Raw genomic sequence first — 21,446 nt, forward strand, 5'->3', positions numbered from 1 at the left:
AAGGACATGTTTATAAACCATTATGGGGTAAAGATGTGTCTAAGTAAAGAAGTACAGTACAGCATGAAGAGATAAAAGTTTACTATAATTTACAGCTATACTTCATACCCAAACTTTCTATAAGCCATAGAGAATTATATTACCTGAACTCAATTTTCTTGTGTGCAATGTTAATGTAATCTTCAGACCTAAACAATGCTGACAAACATGAACAACATGTATAAAGAGAGGGACTGGACATATTTATATAGTTGTGCATGCATAAAAGCTTTTCCATTTTGCTGATTTGTGAGACATTCAATGTGTTTTAAAGTAAGTTACATTTACTCCAACCTTGTGCTTCATTTTACAACACTAGGAAAGGCAAGACGTAAAACACAGGAAGAAGCAAGACTGAAATATGGGCCACTAATGTAGCTTGCTGTATTGGATCTAGTACAGACATACAATTGAATGTTATTCCTGAAAAGGCCAAGTAACTTGAGTAATGTAAGGAGAGTCCCTATCTCACAGTGAAACAGCATAGCAAAAAGTGTCCTTGAAAGCTAAAGCCCTCTCAAGTACAGGTATTCTGGTTTTGCCCTTTGAGGACAACATGTCTTGTCACGTCTGCAAATTGTTCTAGAGCTGCTGTTGAGTGCTGAATTGCTCTCCTCACGGTCACTCTTAACATAAAAGTATTAGAGGCTGTCCCTATGTTTGTGTACTAGCCTTTATTCCTAGAGACTTTACATCACATGCTGGCTTTGATAACATCTGAAAGTGTTTTAAGTGTTTTGCAGTTGAAAGATATTGAAGGTTGTAACTGAAGGATGCTGAAAAGTTGATGACCTAATTGGTAATGTTTGTTTTGCTTGGCAAGCAACTCTGAGCTCTGTAAGACATCCATACATACAATTCTGTACAGTAATTATCACACTATGCATAAAGCACGAAATCCATTATGCTGTATTAAACAGAAATCAAACTTGTTGATACTGATGTCAAAACTGAAAATCTGCTGTGCTCATATCTCATGAATTCTCAGGGCATCTTCCACAGAGGTGTTCAGATACCTTACATTCAGCATATGGTTATTGTCAGTGGAATAGCTACTTCTTTTCCAGCTGTGCTGAGACTGACCATTGAATAAATTCTTTTGTGATAAAGCTGGCCTAAGGTCTGCAGACTGTGGCAGGTACTGCCATTGTAGTAAGCAAAGTGGTTGTAGTACATTCACTGAAAATGCAAAGGTTTATGCATTTTCTAAGGATCTGTGTTTTCCTAGGAACAATCACAGCAACAACAGAAACCTCTTCTCTGACCCAGCTCCAGCCAATGCAAAGAATGACTGTGTCTTGCAACCTCAGGTTTCCACCTGGATGCACAATATGCTAATTTTATATTATTAAGGCACTTGGGTTGCTGCTTCTTCAGGTTTGGGTATTTTTTTACTAAAAGCGCAGGTCAGTCATCCCAAAGTCTGAATTTATTCTACTTCTAAAGTGAGCTTTTGGTTACCATGTACACTTCTGGTCCTGTCAATCTTTTGAGTATAATAAGTGTGAGGCAGATGGAAAATTCTCATCTGACCTATGCTTTATAAAACCTTTTAAGTGTTCATATGAAGTCTTGTGATAGCTACCAAAGATTATTTGATGTGACAGTATTCCTCCCAAATTTATATGAAATACTGTATGGCATAATACTTTCTAATAGATATTTGAAGTATTAAAAGATAGACTTATTGACAAATTAAAGGGTATGCAAGGAAGCACAGAGGCCAAAGATGCATGGTGTTGTGCCCTGGCTTCTACTGATGTACTGGTATACACAGTGGCTGAACAGCCCAGAAGCTGATCACAAAATCCCCATTTGAAACTTCCTCTCTTGTCCTTATGGCTGAAACCATTTCATTTTATGCCATTATATGAGGTTCTTGGTAAATGAAATTCAGTTCTGAATTTGGACAAACTTTCATGAATAATTTTCATATATTTACAAAAGAGGTGGTATTCAGAATACTTATGTACACAAGTTTAGCTCTAAAGTTCACCTAGTGATTAAAGGTATCCATTTCCAACTTCTAAAATAAATATTAGAGGAATGATAAAGTACATGTGTTTCAGTATTGTGAAGAAACTGTTCTGCATGTTGCCTTGGAGCTCATTCTTTCATTATAGACTTTGTGTGGGCAAGTGCTCGACATGCCCTTGAAAACAGAGATCCAAGATAGAGAAGGATAAGAAGTATGATTGGACCTGTGTGAAAAATTGGTGCCTGTCAAGTAGAAATACAGGAGTTCACTGAGCTTTATAATCCCAGTATTCTGGGAATTAGATAAAAATAAAGGATATGTAAAGAACAATAAAACTGAAACAGAACAGTATGAAAGCTAGACCCATTTGGTAGGCAATAGACATATTAAATAAAAATAATGAGAACCATATATTGATTAAAAGTCAGACTGCTTTTTATTGTGCTAGTATCATAGAGACAGCCTCAAAACAGAAATAATTTGAACTTCCCAAGTGTTTTAAAAGAAGACGTCATGTTAGTAAGACATACAAAGGGGAATACCTTGGCACCGCTCATGCCAGGAAATGACCAGGTTTTAATATTTAATAACATGAAAAGATCAGGTTTTCAGTCCTGAGTACGAAGTAAATACTGCATACAAAATTCCCACATTTTCCAATCCAGGTAATTTAGTATTTAGGTACTATTTGAACAAAAATAAATTTATTTATTGCTACAATGTATGTAAACAAATGCATACATACACCATGAACTAATACTAAATCTAGTTTAAGACTTCACATTCATGGCACTGATTGGTTTGTGTTGCCAGTACAGAAAATGTTGTTTCCTAAAACAAGAGCCATTTGTCCTTGGAAAAGGCAACTTTTTTACATCATTCTTTTCATTCTCTTGTTATGTTTGTCCTACATTTCTGTTTGCATTTTCCTCCAGAGCTAAGAAGACTGAGCTTCCAGTCTTAGAGTGCATTTCTATCAGGGATAAATACTTTTAATAATATTACATTTAGATAATAAAAAGATGCTAATATAAGTAGAGGATGCAGAAAACATTGAGTAAATACATACTTATGAAAAGATCCTTAAGACAAATAAAGAAATAAGTGGGAAATACAAAATACTCTTCTCTGCATTGGGGCTTCCAGTTATTTTTGTCATATCTGGTCTTATCTTGCAAATGTCAGTGGAAGTCCTGCTATTTGTTTCCTTAGCTTCCATTGAACTTACTGAAAAAACAAGATGCTGAGTATCCTACATGGATAAGACCATTACCTTGATAAGAAAATTTATTGTGAACAGTTTTGGAAAGCCCATGATTTCTTCCTTGGAAGTGATCAACTCTTTATCAGAAGTATTCTCCGTAAGTTGAATAGGACTGTTGATGACGCATTTGGTTCACTGGCTTAGCTGGGGACTGAAGATCTATAGTTCAAGTTCAGGCTTTTATTTGTTTCTTTCTGTATAGATCTTTGAAACTGTCTGTCAGCCGAAAATCTCCTTTGCTAGATTAAATAGCTTATTTTGTCCAGAATTTCATTAATATTAATTGAAATATGAAATGATTTTAAACATACACACACAGAATAAATTTAAGAAAGAGAAAATAGATTTTTGTTATCTCCCTGATTTCAATAAGTTTAATAGTTATTCATACAATTAAATAAATAAATAGCAGGGGTACATACCTAATCCATTCAGTAGAATCTTTGACTACAGAAAATGACTACATTTAAGAGAAAAATAGAGGAAACTGTAGGGGAAAAAAATAGATTTGCTCCCCAATTTACTGAAGAATCAGTCTACAGCTTTCATTCCATCAACACACCTGAAACAATTACAGCTAGCAGTTCTCTAAAAGGAGGATACTCAAAGCCATCAGCATGAATGAAATGTTCCAACTCATTTGAACCAATGTGGTATATAAATATTTCATCTGTTCTATGCTTTAGTGTAATATTTTACTTCACCAAAACTATGCTGTTTGCTTACTTTATCTATTAAAGGAAATTGGAGTTCTCAATTGGAAGAATGAAAATTTAATGAAAATTTATAAAATATGCTGGAAACCATATTAGAAATGCTACAGATAAGTTTAATAAATCTCTCATTAACTCAGGTATTTTTGCAAACATTAAATGTTTCCAGCCCAGGGAGGTCATTGCCAAATAAATAATGCATGTGCCTCATGCACATGTATGTGTTAGCCAGTATTACCATGCTGGAAAACCAGCACCATTGCCTATTTTGTTTTGTAAATTAAAGCTGTCATTCTGAGATTACAACATCTTTGGATGTGAGAACTGGACTGAGAGTTGCAAGCAGGATGAACCAATGCTACTTAATTTTTGCAACTTGCAAACCTGAGAACCTTAAGTGTAAATGTTTTTGTAGCAAGGATATGTTGAGGAAAACGGAGATAGTCCCATCTTATAAATTTTCTACAGTAATAAACCCCTTACCATTCACAATTCAGCTGTTATTTCAGCAATTTTGTCACTTCCCGTCTTCACTTGAATTTTACTAGTAGTGGGAGTAAGATCAGATAGTTTAAGAAGCCTTGAAAAATTAAATTTATGTGAGTCTAAATGTTTTTTTAATGTCCTCTAGTTCTTCTTTCATTTCCTTCATTATATGCTAATGCTTCATTTCCCAACTGCTTGTATTACCTGATAATAATTTTTCAAAACTTTTCAGAATCGTTCTGGAATCACAGAATCATAGAATGGTTTGGATAGGAAGGAACCTTAAAGATCATCTAATTCCAACCCCCTGCCATGGGCAGGGACACCTCCCACTAGAACAGGTTGGTCAAAGCCCCATCCAACCTGGCCTCGAACACTTCCAGGAATGGGGCATGCATAGCTTCTCTGGAAAAAAAAAAAATAGTTGTCACATGGCATACATATGCCTGCAAGATAATGGGGAATCAAAGATCTTCTTCAGTATTTGCCTCTTTGTGAAGTTCCAACCAGTTACAAATAGGGCTAGAACTCACAGGTTTTGAATTCCACAACCTTTTTAACAGCTACCAGCAAACTGTGATGGTAATTGAAGTGAAGGATGCCTTTTACAGGCAATGAATGGGAGCACAAGATGTTCAGCAAACACCAGTGAAAAAGTATTGAGTTGTAACTCAGGCAGCTTTTATTAACCTGGTGATACTAGCTACCCTGAAAACAGTGAGACATTTGCAACGGCTGTGCTTTCTGCCCATGAGTGTCCTTTGTAACAAATCAACGTGACTCATTTTTAGGCTAGAAGAAGTCAAATTAAATGCAACATTTTAAAATTATTAAATTCACAGTGATCTCTTTCCCAGAACAGTTCTTTTAGTAAGATTGCAAAAAAGTATTTATAGTATTCTTTGTCTAGCATCTACTAATATCAGAAAAAAAAAAATTAAAAAAATATTTTAAAAATCCTATTCTTTGGCTATCCTGTAGCAAAAACAATCTTGGGGACATCATAATAATTCAAGACACCAGTACCCGAATCTTTCATTATTTTATCTCTGACATTTGTTTCATATGATTGGACCAGCTAAGATAGAAGAGCATACAAAAACTTATTGCTGGTCTGACATCTGTCCTTATGTCTTAAATGAGAGTGTATATTAAATATTTCAGTATATTTTTTCCTTAGAAAGACAATTAATTGTGTATTCATCAGCAAGTTATATTTAAAACATTCAGAAACCTCTTTAGCAATTTCTAAATTCAGTCTGATAGGGTTTGTTCTGAAATTCTTACAGATACACAGAGGTAAGCGTTATAATATTTTAATGCAAAGACACTTGGCTGGATTGATCATATCTACATTTGCAAAATTTGAGGAAATGAGGCAAATGTTTGCCACTAATATTTTTATTTTAAAAGATTAATTAATAAATGAACTGTGAACGTCACGATACATATTTTAGCATAGGACTGTACTGGTGTCACCTCACCTCAAGTACTGTGTGCAGTACTGGGCATCACAATCTAAGGACATAAAACTATTAGAGAGCATCCAAAGGAGGGCTATGAAGGTGGTGAAGGATCTGGAGGACAAGACATGTGAGGAGCAGCTGAGGCCCCTGGTTTGTTCAGCCCAGAGCAGAGCAGGCTGAGGGGAGGCCTCATGGCGGCCTGCAGCTCCCTCACGAGGGGAGCGGAGGGGCAGGCGCTGAGCTCTGCTCTCTGAGGACAGCGACAGGACCCAAGCGAACAGCATGGAGCTGGGACAGGGGAGGGTCAGGCTGGGGGTTAGGGAAACATTCTGCACCCAGAGGTGGTCGGGCACTGGGACAGGCTCCCCAGGGATGTGGTCCCGGCACCGCGAGTTCAAGAAGTGTTTGGACAATGCTCTCAGACACAGAGTCTGATTTTTGGGTGTTCCTGTATGAAGCCAGGAGTTGGACTCGATGATCCTTGTGGGTCCCTTCCAACTCAGGACATTTTATGGTTCTGTGATTCTATGACTGGTGCAAGTGCCTTAAGTGTTAAAGCTGTTTTCTCATTTTAATTTTACCTGCTAAAAAGTCAATAATCATTGATTTTATTTTCTTAGAGGAATTCTTATCCCTTGCCCTTGTCCAAAAGACAAAGTCCTGATATATTCTGTCTTGTTTTATTGTCTTGACTCCTTCTAACCTTCAGAGTAGCTTAATTAAATCAGTCTTTGAAGTGAACATAATTGACTAGAATGTTCAAAAAGCTTCTGATTAAACCTCTCATTAAAAAAAAAAATTATGAAGAGAGAACCAATTTTTAACTCACAACAATGCTTTATGGGAGGAAAGGTGAGTAATCACTTCCCTCATTCTACTGGTTGTTCCCTCGTTAACATAGCTCAGGATGCTGTTGGCTGCCATTGCTGCAAGGACACACAGCTGGTTCATGTTCAGCATGCTGGCTACCAGGGTTCCCAGGTCCTTGCCAGCAGAGCTGCTCCTCAGCCAGGCAGTCCACAGATTGTGCTGTTGCAGTGCAGGACTTCACATTTGTCCTTGTGGAACATCATATGGGTCATGTTGGTCCACTCTTCCAGCCTGCCTGGGTCCCTCTGGATGGCAAGACTGCCATCAAATACACCAAATTGTTCCCCCGTAATTTGATGTCCTTTGCAAACATGAGGAGAGTGCTGTCCATTACTGCCTCCGTGACCACTGTTAAAGGTGTTAAACAGGACAGGTCCCAGTGCAGACGCCTGTGGTACTCCACTTGATGCTAGCTTTGGGGTAGAGTACAACTGTTTAATTGATGCCCCCCAGGTCCCATTATTCAACCAGTTTTTTTACCCTGCTAGTTTTGCGTCCAGTTATACCATAACATCTCAATTTTGATACAAGAATATTTGGGAGGTAGTGTGGAAAGCCATGCTGAAGTCAAAGTAAATGCTAAAAGTCATTTAGCCACTTAACCACTGCTTTCCCCTCACCCACAAACCTACTTGTTTTATCACAGAGCACAGCCAGGCTGGTCAGGCAAGACTTAAACTTGGTAAATCTGCACTGATAGATCTGTACTGACTGTCCCCAGTCACACTGAGGCATTGAGAGGTTGAAGATCTTTCTTCTATCTTTTTTTTTTTTTTTTTAATCTGGACTTTGATGTTGACTACGGATCTAAGTTGACAATTGTAGTTTTTAGTTCTGTTGACACAAAGTCTGGCTATGGCTGCATGGGATACTTCTCATCTCCAGGATTGCCTTCATTCGGGAGTCCCTTTCCTCCTGCTGTTTTCTGCCTGCTTACTTGCATGTGCTCAGATCTCATATGTCCCTGGGGCAAAACCACAGCAGCCAAATGCAAGCATCAGCATCTTCTGGGACTTGTTTGTCATCTAATTCATGAATGATGCTTGCTGTTTACCCCATTCCCATCAGAAGTATGTCTATCCCTGCCTAATACGCTCCCAGGATATTTTAGTTTCTGAAGAATACTATTTGACAAAGATGTCCAGCATTCCCTGTTAGTACTGAGGTGCTGAAGAATAATTCCACAGGACAAAAGACATAGCAATTGTCTTCTCCCCTGGTCTGCTTTCAGTATAAGGGCTTAGTCCTTGAAACACTTAGGTCTCTTCTATAATGCACTGGGCCTTTTTCTATCCTGTTGAAGTCCCTGAAGAAACAGAATTGGATTTCAGTGCTATTTCCAGGGGAGGCTTACAGCTGACATCATAACAAAATAGTTGAAATCAATTAGCAACACACAAACTTGAGTATGTCAGGGAATGGACCTCACACAGAAAATGTATTGTCAGTCACATGGAAAAAAAATAAATATAAATTTAAATTGTGTAAAGGAATAATCCCTGGACACTAATATTGCGTAGTAACAGGTTTTAGTTCTCTGAGTACTTGAGAATGACATGGATTTAAAGGACCGGCCACATCACTGTATGTGTGAAATTGTTTGGTGGTCTCAGCTTAGGTACAAGTTGACAGAAATGTGCATCATCATAGCTGGCATTAAATGACATAATCAATAGAAGTCTCAATGAGGGGATACAGGTATGAATATAAGCATATAAGCTGGCTATTACCCCTTCTTTGTGATTTCTTTAGACTGCCAGGAAGGTGTTGCCCAGTTACTACTGTACTGTGGGTGATTCACAGTCCAGCAGCCTTTGCTATCATTAGACTCAAACATTTTCATCAGAATGATATGTAGAACTGCTTAGATAATGCATGTTGTGAGCCACTGAGCGTTCATAAAGACTCCCTTGTATGAAGAAAAAGAAGAAAGAGGGAAGGCAAGGCAAGGCAAGGCAAGGCAAGGAAAGGAAAAAAGAAAGAAAGATTAGCAGCTTTTTAAGCTTCAATAAATAATCCAAGGCAGTTTCATTTCAGACTTCTATTTTGACAGTTATTCAGAAAGCCAGTGTTTGATAATTAATAGCTGTTTATGACAACATTGGCCTCCTGAAAGTTGAAAAAGTGATAATTTGAAAGAAAATGCTTAAGGTTATATGTTGAAGCCAAAGGGCTATTATCTTCTAAAATACAAAGAAATCTTTACACAATGAGGGAATTATGCTTGAGGATTTACCTGCATGCATTTACATTTAAAAGGATCTTTCATTCTGTTTTATTTACTTCTGAAAACTCTGATTGTTTACTGCTCTTTGTTCATAATGGTTAAAAGAAAATTAAAGGACAGAGTTGTTTCTGTGCCTTTTGCTTTGCAACTCAAGCTTTTTACTGGCAAACATCTTCAGGCTAATTTGTAAAGCATCAGTGACATTCAGTGTTCAGATAAAGTACTGTAAATTAATCACTTTTACATGTTATACACAGTTCTTCACTTTTATATCTAGCTTGTTTAGGGTTTTTTGCTTCTTTTAAACTGGTGATGTAAGGATTAGAAATCTTGTTTTACTAGCTGACCTCATATATACAGTGCTTCTAACTGGAATTTTCTGTTTGTTTCCTTCTAGGCTGTTGATATTCTTTTGCAGCATGGAGCTTATGTGAATGTTCAGGATGCAGTATTTTTCACCCCATTGCATATTGCTGCATATTATGGCCATGAACAGGTAACTAAGTGGAGCAATTTCTGAAAGTTGAGTGTTGGAATACTCCAGGAAACTTCAGGTTTATTGTTAAATATTTTTACTTTACATTTCAGAGGGACCTACCATGAAAAGAGCTCAATTCCTGGTTGCTCTAGAGTCTGAATATTAACAGGAAATATCTACACTTTAGTCCTCTATGCTAGACCCTAGCAAAAATTGGTATCTTCCCCTCTAGGTCTCTTGAAACAAATGATTATCTAGACAGCTCCGTTAACCTATAATAGGCTTGGACCCATAGACATATTTAATTTGACTCTTATTCATCCCACATTTCAGAGATTGGATAAGGAATGTAATGTGAGTACACTACCTTAAGTCTCTCTAAGGAAGTGAGTATCATTACCTACTAATAATTGAATGGCAATTCTATTGGTTTTCCTTAGAATTCACAAATTTAATTATAGACACTTTAAAGTTCACGGAAAAAAATATGGATTAGAGAGATGGATTTTCCATGAAGTATGGTGCATATAACAAGTTCAAATGTGCTTGTTGCTTTCACACAGATCATGAACTTATTGAAACACTATCTCAAATCCTGACCAAAGCCAGCATCCAATCTTCTAATTCTCTTCTTTTACTGAAGTATTGTCCATATATGGTTAATGTAGCAATCCATTCATTTGCCCTGAATAGTTCTTTTATGTCAAATGTAATAATGGGTCTATTTTGGCTTATGTAAGTCATTCCCCATACCTTTCTTTGGCTAAAAGCATGTACTCTGGGCCATTTTCAAGTTACAAAAGATGAGCTCTAGGTAGAATGTATTTTTCATTTCAGTGACATGATACTCAGAGCGCATTGTAGAGTTATAGGAAAAGCTTTTGAAAGAACAGAGACCAGATGCACAGATGATTGAAAATGTTCCACTTCTGTGGTTGAATATCAGCAAGGTGCGAACCATGGATGTGTTCCTGAGATCCTTCTTTTCATATACATGCACCTCATCATCCAGTAACATTAAGAAACTCCTTGTATGTTGGTCTGAAAGATTAGTTTCTTTATTTGCCATAAACCACTTTGAAAAAATAATCACAGTCTTGATGAGCTGCCTACATATAGTATTATCCAGCGCAATATTCCATCTGATTTTGTGAAAAGATTTATTTTCATGTGGTATTTTAATCAGTCTTGATGAACTAATTAGGTAACTCATCTCTTGCTAAAATTTGGAGCTGATGTGAATGCAAGTGGGGAAGTTGGAGACAGACCTCTCCATTTAGCTTCTGCCAAAGGCTTTCTCAATATTACAAAGCTCTTGATGGAAGAGGGAAGCAAAGTTGATGGTAAGAAAAGATATTTTTAAAAATCATCTTTAACATGGTATTCTATAGATAATCAGGTCTTGAGTCTTGAATTTGAATTTAATTTCCTAACACTTGCTGTGTGTGTGTTTGTCTATTGTCTTTGGGCAACTGAAACCAAGCTAGAGGTGAAAGACAACAGGAGAAAACAAAATTAAGATTTATATACAGAAGTAACATTATTGAGACAGTCATCCAGAGAATGCGTGGCTGTGTGGTATATATTTCCAGTTAAAATTATTTTAATGCATAGTAAACTTTTAGTGAATGAGATACAGATGAAGGGTTTTAAGTCAAAATTATGCAGCAAGTAATTTAAAGTAATTCAGGTGAGAAATTTCACAAGCAATGTAGGAGCAGAAAATAGAATCTTTTTAGCACATCCTTCATTATGCTAAAAAAGCTTCATATGCTTCATTGTGGAACATTCACACATACTTTCTCTTATTGGGTTGGACTGATACAAAAGTCTGTTAGCATTCATTTTGGTGTTCTATGTAAGTTAGTTATCTATGCATTTTATTTTACAGGCGATCTCACACTTTTACTAGTAAGACTGTAAGATTAAAGTTCAGTACTATGTAAGTTTAAATTGCATGACAGTGGATCTGTCCTCCATTTAATACAAAAATACTTTAAAATCTCAGTCTGATGGAGACTCTTGTACTCATCCTTAGTAATTCCTGAAACAGTATAGTTATTTGCCACAACTCTCTTCTAAAGTGTTTTTGATTTATTTTGTTTTGTTTCAACTATGAACTTCTCCTCCTTTGTAAGGCAATATTCCAGTTCACCTGTGTTTCTTTTTTTCTCCCATTTAGAAATCAAAAAGCTATAAATTAAAACAAAACCCCCCATTCCATGTTGTAATTATATCATTCCAGAGGTAAAGAATATGGCTTGCAAGTACTTGACATCATTTCTAACTGCATAAACAAAGGAGATGACTGTTTCCTTCCTCTGTCTGTCTTACACCTCGTGCTGCAGAAGCTCATGGCTCTAACACCCCTGTCCTTCAGGCCATTCTATGGGTACATATTCTAAAACACTGACGTTTATTGTTATAAAACTTTGACATTTATTTCCCTCTTACTCATTACACGTCAGAATGAATCTGTCTGGTAACACATCACAATAAAAAATAAAGGCTTACATGTCACATGAATCCATAAAGTGAAGAATAATTTTAGAATAGAGAAATAAAATGATTTACTTTTGTTTACTCCTTTTCATACAAGACTGCTAGAAAGGTTGGTGGGGACAATTAATTAAATTTTCAGAGCAAAAATTTAGTATAATTTACAGGAATTCCCAGGAATTCCTTTTTTTTTCTTTTTATTTAGCCTGAAGCATAATTCATCTTTGGAATTCTCTGTCACTAGACATCAGTGAAGTTACAAGTTCAGCTCAGTTTAAAGGATTGACCATTTCTGTGAACATTCAGTATTACTTCAGAAAGGTTTTAAAACAAGGTTTTATTTTAATTAATTGTTCCTTATAATAACAGAGAATCAAGACAAGAAGGAACCTCAGAGTGCATTTGGTTTACCCTTCATCCTAAGGAGGGTCAGCTATAGGAAAGAATTGTTCCTGGCAGGTGTTAAAAACCTGCATAGCACAAGTTTGGACACTTCTAATGCATAGATTATTCTTTAGTACTCTATTAATTTCTTGTAAACTGTTTGAAAGATCTGGTGTTAAAGCAAATTGAGAACAAAATGTTAGAAACAGTAGAGTGGATTTGACATTTTTATCAATTGTGGAATCAACCAGTGTTATTGTTCTCACTCTAAATATAGAAAGAAATTTACTAAGAATCACATAAATATATGCTCACTTTTAAAAGTGAACAAAGACCTTCTCTGGATAATGCAAACAGTACTTGCATGTCCTTGCACCAATGGAGTGTTCTGCATAGAGCCTTACCCGGTCTCCTCCTCGATTCTTACTATATGAAGAAAGAGGACACGTCAAGTATATCCCTATCTATTTCAGGCATGCCTAGGAAGGCTCCCAGGTGCTGGAATGTGGTTGACTGTCCTGTAAATGGGTATAAGGCTCCCTGGCATGGATGTGGTGCAGGGTAACTGGAAGTCTCAAACAATTCCCACCTGAGTTGAGGAGCTTCAAGGGACTGCTCCCCAGCAGGCAGGCTGCATGCAACTACCCTTAAAATGATTCGGTACAACTGGTAGATAGCAGCAGTTCTGTGACAGCTGGCCTCAGAGCCAGGAATGTTCCCTGTCATGTTTAATTCATTGGTATGCATACAGCCAGAGTCTCACACTACTCACTTGATAATAACTATTTCCTATAATTATGTTTATGTTATTCTATTACAGAATTATTTTAAAACAGATATTCATAATAGGTGTGTAGGATTTGTGTTTGTTATGCTAAAATAACATCAGTCAAAATTAGATGGTTTCAGAAATGTGGTTCTGCTTCTGTGTTATAACTGAAACATTTTAATCTAACGGATTACTTACTGGTAGGTATCCAAGAGCTTTGCTGAACCAGGACCCAAACCTTCAAGAAGGAGTCTTGGTCTGACTGAAAGCTAATTGAACTGATTAATTTTTTTTTTAATTCTCTCATGGCTTGCTAATGTTATCTATCCTACAACAACCCATCTAGTGCCCCCAAAATGTCTGAGAATTTATGCTTAATCGAGAGTTATTTAGAATGAATTAATTTCAGTTTTCTTTTGCTTTTAGTCTTATTCTGTTGTGTGGTGATTAAAGCAACTGTTTTTGCAGCTAGAAGGATACAAGAATAGGTATTCAGCAATTTAGTACAAATAATTTTACCTTCTATTTTATGATAAGTCATGTACAATGTACAGAATGCATGATTTTGTGATTTAAAGTGCTGGAAGGGCATTTATCTTAAAAGAGGAAGACCTCTGTATTGCACGTTTTTTATTTTACATGTGAAAATATGTTCTACAGAGACAAATACCGTTCCTGCCTATAAGAAATATTCAATAACTCTAGTTTTGCCCATTCTAATATATAGTTTAATGCTATGTAAAAGAACACTTCTGTCATTTTAAATATCCAGCACACATATATAATCATCTTTGGAGGGGAAATTAAATACTGAGCAAAATGGAAATGTTGGAAATCCAGAAATTTGAATGAATTCTCCCCTTCCTCTTTTGCGTTTTATGCATTTATATTTTAATTGTGTCTATGAAAAAAATATCCTATTGTGTCTCCTTTATTTTTAAGGTATTTTTTGTCACTGTATATCTGATTTTATTCTTTTATTCTACTGGTGACACTCAAAGATAACAGAGTCCTTAAAAACAAGTGCATTTTCCTCTCATAAGAGCACCAAGGACGTATGTTTCATCGTAGTATTTTTAATTAACAGCTGTTGTTCCATTCAGTTGAAAAAACTTCAGTGGGTAGCTTTCTTACATAGAGTAACTATGAATCTTACTTTTAGTTAACATTGTACTACGTACAACAACAGTTGTTCTGTCTACAGGTGATACGTAATCCTTGTTTAATTCCTGGAAAGCTACATGAAAATATCCAATACATCTGTTACTGGAAAAAAGCAGTTATATAACTTTGGTCCAAAAAATGGTCTAGACAAGGTAGTATAGATGATCCCAATTAATGCAGCTCACAGAAATTTCAAATTTAAAGAAAAATAATAATATTTTAGTAGAAGATATTTTCATAATGTATATGCAATATAGATAAAGTATTATTGAATATTCAGAACAAGTTATATTAAGTATAAAATATTTTCTTTGGTCTCTTTCTGGCTCAAATGACAGTGAATGCTCAGGACAACGAAGATCATGTTCCTCTGCACTTCTGCTGTCGATTTGGACACCATGAAATTGTAAAATTCTTACTCCAGAGCAGTTTTGAAGTTCAACCACATGTGGTTAATATCTATGGAGACACACCTTTACATCTGTGAGTCATGTGGAGAAGCTCTGTTTTACATAGCTTGGGCCTAATTAAAAAGTTGGCATTGTTAACAACTCTTTACTGACTTCATCTTCAGTGCTTGTTACAGTGGAAAGTTTGAAGTTGTAAAGGAAATAATTCAGCTCTCAGGAACAGAAAGTCTCACTAAAGAAAATATATTCAGTGAAACGGCTTTCCACAGGTGAGATATTTAAAATACCATTATCAATAGAATAGCGCTTATAGATGCGTGCAGTGCAACACCTGAAATAACAAGCATCTCACCAGCCAGGTGAAGAACAAAGTAGTGAGCTCAACATGGATATTACGTTTATATCTTGACATACAGGAGAGGACATGGATTAAGAGGTACAACCAGACTGTGATCAAGGAGAAGGAACAAGGCAGAGAAGGAAATGTAGGAAGGGCATCAGGTCCACCAACATCTGTATGAATAATAGTTTCTCTTTCTGTCCAGTTTGGAAGCTGACTGGAGTTCTGCCCAGAAACCTTCTGGATTCTAGATGTTCTAACCTAGAAATGAGGTGGTAGAACACAGTTTGGTTACAATGCTGTGAGACTGCAAAGTGTTATTTAAGAGAACTCTGAAAAGCAGATTTTATTAATTTATAGAAGAATAATTAGAATGCTCATGAAACAACAGACATGAACATATTTGCTTTGGTGGATTAATCATGCATTTGCATTTCTAAAGATCCTTTATTCTGTTACGCCATTTTTATCTCTTTGTAATTCTTTTTAAATCTTTGGCTACACAAAGTATTTGTCCTCTCATGGACTGTAGCATTCACTTTTCCTTTCACTTTTGCAGTGCTTGTACCTATGGAAAGAACGTAGAACTTGTAAAATTTCTTCTTGACCAGAATGTTGTAAGCATAAATCACCAGGGAAGAGATGGACATACAGGTAACATCCTCATCTTTATTGTGTATTAGTGCATATACCAGCACCAAAAAAAAATTGCCATACACACTCAGGATTTCCAAGGTAACTAACATGGTAATTCAATGATCAGCATCCAATTACCTCTCAGAGAGATCTGAATTTTTTTTAAATATATTTTCAAACAGGCTTAAAAATGCTAAGAGTTCAGTGAGGATATGCCAGCTTGTATATGACTAGTAAAACCTGATGTAAAGTGATTCTCCCATAGCTGGACTTCTAAGCAGGTCTAAGAATTGGGCCTAAGTATTATTCTGCTAGGGACGGTGCATAGAGGATATAGTGTCTAAAGGGCTGCATGCCTCCATGTCTCTACTACAGGAAAAGAAAAAAAAAAAAGGCTTCTTTACTTCTACTTGTTTTTCCTCGAATGCAAAGTTGTTAAATGTGATTTGTAGGTGGTAGAGTAAATGCTGACATGTTGTATAGCAGGCAATAGATTGGTTCTTGCAGCATTATTTTTCCATCTCCTGCCTCGGGTTTTTGTTTCATAATATATTCCTTTATCAGGCAAATTAGTTTGTTCTTTGTAGGTGTTGCTGCAAGTCCTATTATGGTGTTCTGACAGTTGTGCTTACCATGCTTCTCTGATGTTCTAGGATTACACTGTGCTTGCTATCATGGTCATATTCGTCTAGTACAGTTTTTACTGGATAATGGAGCTGATATGAATCTGGTAGCTTGTGATCCCAGCAGGTCCAGTGGAGAAAAGGATGAGCAGACCTGTTTGATGTGGGCTTATGAGAAAGGTATTTCAATTTTCTGGTTTTCACTACAAAATTCATAGGAACAGTATAGGCAGGAGATAAAAGCACAAAATAACCCTTCAGTCCCTGTAGACTGAGAGCTCTCACCATCTGCTTTCTAGTTCATGGCATGAAGGGTTATAAAAACAAGCCCTTATTTTTATCTTCCCAGATATTCTGTTGAACATGAATTTACTTCAACACAAAGTCAAGGACAGAAGTATTTGTGTGCTGCTAAAACAGGAAACAGAGCCTGTTCAGAAAGGCTGCTGGGACATACATGAAGACCTTTAATTTTATTAATGAAGGAGGCATTAAAAGGAACAACACATCAGAGTTAGCAATCTTCAGTTCTTGCAAATATGGATCAAAGCAGAGCATTTTCCATGGTTCCTGGTATACTGTCCATATGTCAGCTGCACAGTGTGTTGGGTTTATGTGGCAAGGGATGGGTAGCAGGATGATCTGCAGGAGTGGCCTCTGTGAGAAGACACCAAGAGCTGCCCAATGTCAGAAAAGAGCCAGGTCTAGCCAGCTCCAAAAGGGACCCACTGCTGCCAAGAGTTGAGCCAATAAGCAATGCTGGTTGTGCCTCTGGGAGAGCAAAATAAAGAAAAGGGAAAACCTGCTGCACAACAGCAGTGAGAGTAGAGCAAGAAAAACATGAGAGAAACAATCCCACAAACACCAAGGTCAGTGAAGGAGGGGAAGGGCTGCTCCAGGTGCCAGAGCAGAGGATCCTTTGCAGGCCATGGTGTCCCACGGCGGAGCAGATCTCACGCTGCAGCCCATGGAGGAGCCCCTGGTGGAGCAGGTGGATGTGGCCTGGAGGAGGCTGTGGCCCATGGAGAGCCCCTGCAGGAGGAGGCCCCGGGCCAGAGCTCGGGTCTGGGGGAGCTGCTGCCCATGGGGAAACTGGGTTGGAGCAGTTTGCTCCTGATGGATGGACCCCGTGTTACGGACCCATGTTGGGGCAGTTTATGAAGGACTCCCATGACTACTCAACAGCCATGTATTTATGTGGACTACCCTGCAGTTTATTATTCCTGGCATTGCCATGCTTATGGACTGTGAAAGGATATTTAAGTAGTCTCTTAATTGCTTTGGTGACGAAGTTTCCATCTTCGGGCTAGCATTTATGTTAATTTAATCAATAACACTTCAAACATTTATCTCAAGCATCCTATGAGTTTGGATGTCCATAAAGCTGTTATCTGTAGAAACCTGTCCTTGATTTAATTTCCTATGTTTTAGAGAAGTATTCCTCTTCTGACACTCTTTGGTGTGAGCTCATGTTCCTAGCAGTATACTGAGCCAGCAGAACATCTTTCCTGGAGAAGATAGTTTCTAATAACAGAATGAGAGGGGAAAAAAAAAAAAAGGCTTACCTACCTTTTCTGCTTTGTCACTGAGCAGGCAGGAAACTGCTCCAATTAAATGGAGCTGCAAGAGCTATTGAAATTAAAGACAGCATTTGGTACATGATCAAAGCATCACGACCTTATTGCAAAAGCATGAGGTCTTTTTCTTCTTGCCTGCTCTCATATTTGTAAGCAGCAATCAGGAACATTTCCTATTAGCTTGTGTGTATGAATAAGCAATGCTGAGCCCAGCCCTTTACAGTGAGCACAAAACAAGAACTCCAAAATGCTGTTTTTTCTGTATGTTTTCTAGGGGATGGGGAAAAATACAAGTTAAATTTGGAGGACTCTGGGACATTCCCCCATCCTCCAAATCATTGCAGTACTATTTATTATGAGAATGATTGTAATGAAGTAAAACAGTAGACTTTAAGGGCCTTTCAAAAACATGATATTGGCAAAATATTCTGTACGAAAAATACTGTAGAAAAATAAATAAATAAAAAGAGAGCTTTGAAAGGCTTAGAAAGGATTTTTGAGCATTACCAAGCAGAGTTTTGTACATCAGACATCTGAGAGACTGAGTATATTGTGTGCACACAGACCTCTGGTTCTTTACAAGAAGAATGATGAGTATAGCAACTGTCTACAGCAATATAGTGTAAACATTTTGTCCAGTTTAAAACACCATAACTGAAATATTTTCAGGCATTGGTTTCCCTTCTAAGGCTTCTTGAAGACTATGATCAACCTCCATTTATATATTTCTGTAGCAGTTTTTTTTCTTCTATTGCCATGTATCACGTTAGTATTAGATGAACTCAAAATAATATGCTTGTTTTTATTGGTAGGTATTTTCCCAGTATTTCTGTAGTTAAAAATTATATTAAATTTTAGATTAGCATTGCTGCATCCTTGCTTACATGTTTCAGAGACACAGTTCTTTTTTTTTCTTTTAATCCCCTGATTTTATATAAATTGATTTTTAAAGTGACTATTGAGTTTACCTACAAATACTATATTCCCTCTTTCTTTAGGTCATGATGCCATTGTGACCCTTCTGAAGCATTATAAACGACCTCAAGATGAATCACCATGTAATGAATATTCACAGCCTGGGGGAGGTATGGTCTGAGCAATTACTTTAATTGCTAATCGAATGGTCTGATCCAAAGACCACTGGGAGTCTCTGGGAGTGTTCCACCAATGTGAAGGAGCATTGGATCTATTCTGTGTGGCACAAAGAAAACTAGTGTCATGAGAATCCCCATTTTCCACGTATCATATATCCCCTTTTTCTGTCAAAATTCTTCCTTTATCTGAAAATAGAATTGTCACTTTCTATTCCTCGCTAGGAAGAAAAACTAAAAGCTGTGAGATGATCATTTCCTAGTAATCATTACTCATAGCTTTTTACATCCTTAATACCTTGTTTAGCCATTCTCTTTTTGTTGTCTACCTCTGATGTTTCTTTGATTACTGACATTCAATATATTTCCATGCTCAGTCCCTTTCATATTTTTTAATATCTTTAGATATCTAATTCACTCTTGGGAAGAATTAGTTATCCTTTTTTGCTACAAAATTACTCATTTGTATTGGCATCTGTATGGCAAGTGGCAAGAAGAATATTAATTCAAGCAGATAGATAAAACATTTTACAGCGTTTTGAGAATGTTCCTATGGAGAAGGTAAATATGTTATACATTGCAGCTTGTCCAGGTCATTGACTTCCTGTCACGTAAATAGGAAGAACCCGACAGTCAGCAACAGGATCATTCTCCTTCCTACCTTTCCATATCTACAGAGTAGTTTAACTTGTTCCAGGTTTAGGTTTTGTACATATCAAGTTCATGTAAATCTTTAGAGGACCAAGTTTATTCATGCATTGGAGATCCATTTTGGCATTAAAACATCCAGAGGGACTTTTAATGTTGACTGTTAAAAAGAATTCAGCTCCCATTTAAGTAGAAAAACAAGATGAAATTTTTGGTACACAAAGCTGAGGTCTTTTGAAACATCTACTTAGTGAGCTGAACAGACCAATTTACTGGCAGCCCAATTGTCAGAATTTATTAATATGATCTGAGTACCTTTACAAAATATGATATAAAACGCTACATTGGCCCTTCTTAACATTAGTGAAATTCAATATTGTTCTACAGAGTTTAGTGAAGCTATAAACAAATCACATTCAAGAATCTTAGAATGGTTTGCTTTGGAAGGGACCCTAAAGATCATCTAATTCCAACCCACTGCCATGGGCAGGGACACCTTTCCCTAGACCAGGTTGCTCAAAGCCCCATCCAACCTGGTCTTGAATACTTCCAGGAGTGAGACATCCACAACTTCTCTGGGCAACCTCTGCCAGTGCCTCATCGCCCTCTGAGTAAAGAATTTCTTCTATCTAATCTAAACTTACCCTCTTTTAGTTTAAAGTCATTCCCCCTTGTCCTGTCCCTACACTCCCTGACAATGAGTCCCTCCCCAGCTTTCCTGTAGCCCCCTTTAGGTACTGGAAGGCCACTGTAACGTCTCCCTGGAGCCTTCTCCAAGCTGAACAACCCCAACTCCCTCAGCCTGTTCTTTTAGGAGAGGTGCCCCAGCCCCTTGATCATTTTTGTGGCCCTCCTTTGGACGTGTTCTAATACTTCCATGTCCTCCTTGTGCTGGAGGCCCCAGAGCTGAACACAGTGCCCCAGATGGAGAGCTACTCACAAGAGCAGAATAGAGGGGGAGAATCACCTCCCTCACCAGCTGGCCATGCTTCTTTTGATGCAGCCCAGGATACAGTTGGCTTTCTGGGCTGCAAGCACACATTGCCAGCTCATGTCAAGCTTCTCTTTGACCAATGCAGCAATATAACATGCCACAATCTTTTGTTTGTGAATACTTATATGTATGTTCATCCTGGTGTTGGTTTTATTGTTCTTGTTGTTCTTTAAGCAATCATTGACTTGTTAATTTATCTGTATACTTATCAGTATGCTTATACTATCTTTGAATTCCATAAAACTCATTCTGTTCTTTTATTTCAGATGGTTCCTATGTGTCAGTTCCATCCCCTCTAGGAAAAATTAAAAGCATGACTAAAGGTATTCTCAATGGCAAGGGAAAACTCAGAGTTTTATACTCTGCTACCCAAGGTGTTTTTCAGCCTAAATGTACCACACAAGATTCATTATTCCTGGATTTCTTTTCATTCAAAAATGTAGTGTTGTGCATAAGCAGTAGCTATATCTCCCTAGGATAATTTCAGGAAACAATTATGTTGAAATGTTTCTTCTTGGTGTCTGCAGAGGTGCTCAACAGCATGATAATTCCTCTATGCATCTTACTTTCATTTTCTTTAAAATGTATATTTTTTTGGTTTTTAGGAGAAAGGGTTGTGAATTAGTACTTATGAAATACACACACATCCATGAATAAATTGCTTTATTCTGAAACACCTGTAGATAAAACATTCAGATGAATATCTGTACTTCAAAATATTTCACTTTTGGTGGTCCTTTCAATTTTCTATTTCAAGTGGTCAGTCTGGGTTTAATCAAATCCTTATATC

The 21,446-nt window shown here is 37.1% G+C and overlaps 1 protein-coding gene across 1 annotated transcript in view; it reads left to right on the plus strand.

The window, feature by feature from the left end:
- Positions 1-21,446, plus strand: part of LOC121073924 (serine/threonine-protein kinase TNNI3K) — an 89,040-nt gene that overhangs the window by 24,077 nt on the left and 43,517 nt on the right. The window contains exons 8-15 of the mRNA XM_040565498.1: positions 9,441-9,539; positions 10,726-10,864; positions 14,676-14,820; positions 14,912-15,016; positions 15,647-15,741; positions 16,377-16,526; positions 18,922-19,008; positions 20,923-20,979. Coding sequence (XP_040421432.1) covers positions 9,441-9,539; positions 10,726-10,864; positions 14,676-14,820; positions 14,912-15,016; positions 15,647-15,741; positions 16,377-16,526; positions 18,922-19,008; positions 20,923-20,979 — 877 coding nt within the window. The remainder of the gene's footprint in view (positions 1-9,440; positions 9,540-10,725; positions 10,865-14,675; positions 14,821-14,911; positions 15,017-15,646; positions 15,742-16,376; positions 16,527-18,921; positions 19,009-20,922; positions 20,980-21,446) is intronic.

This window comes from Cygnus olor, chromosome 8 (assembly GCF_009769625.2).
Source record: "Cygnus olor isolate bCygOlo1 chromosome 8, bCygOlo1.pri.v2, whole genome shotgun sequence".
Classification (NCBI taxonomy): domain Eukaryota; kingdom Metazoa; phylum Chordata; class Aves; order Anseriformes; family Anatidae; genus Cygnus; species Cygnus olor.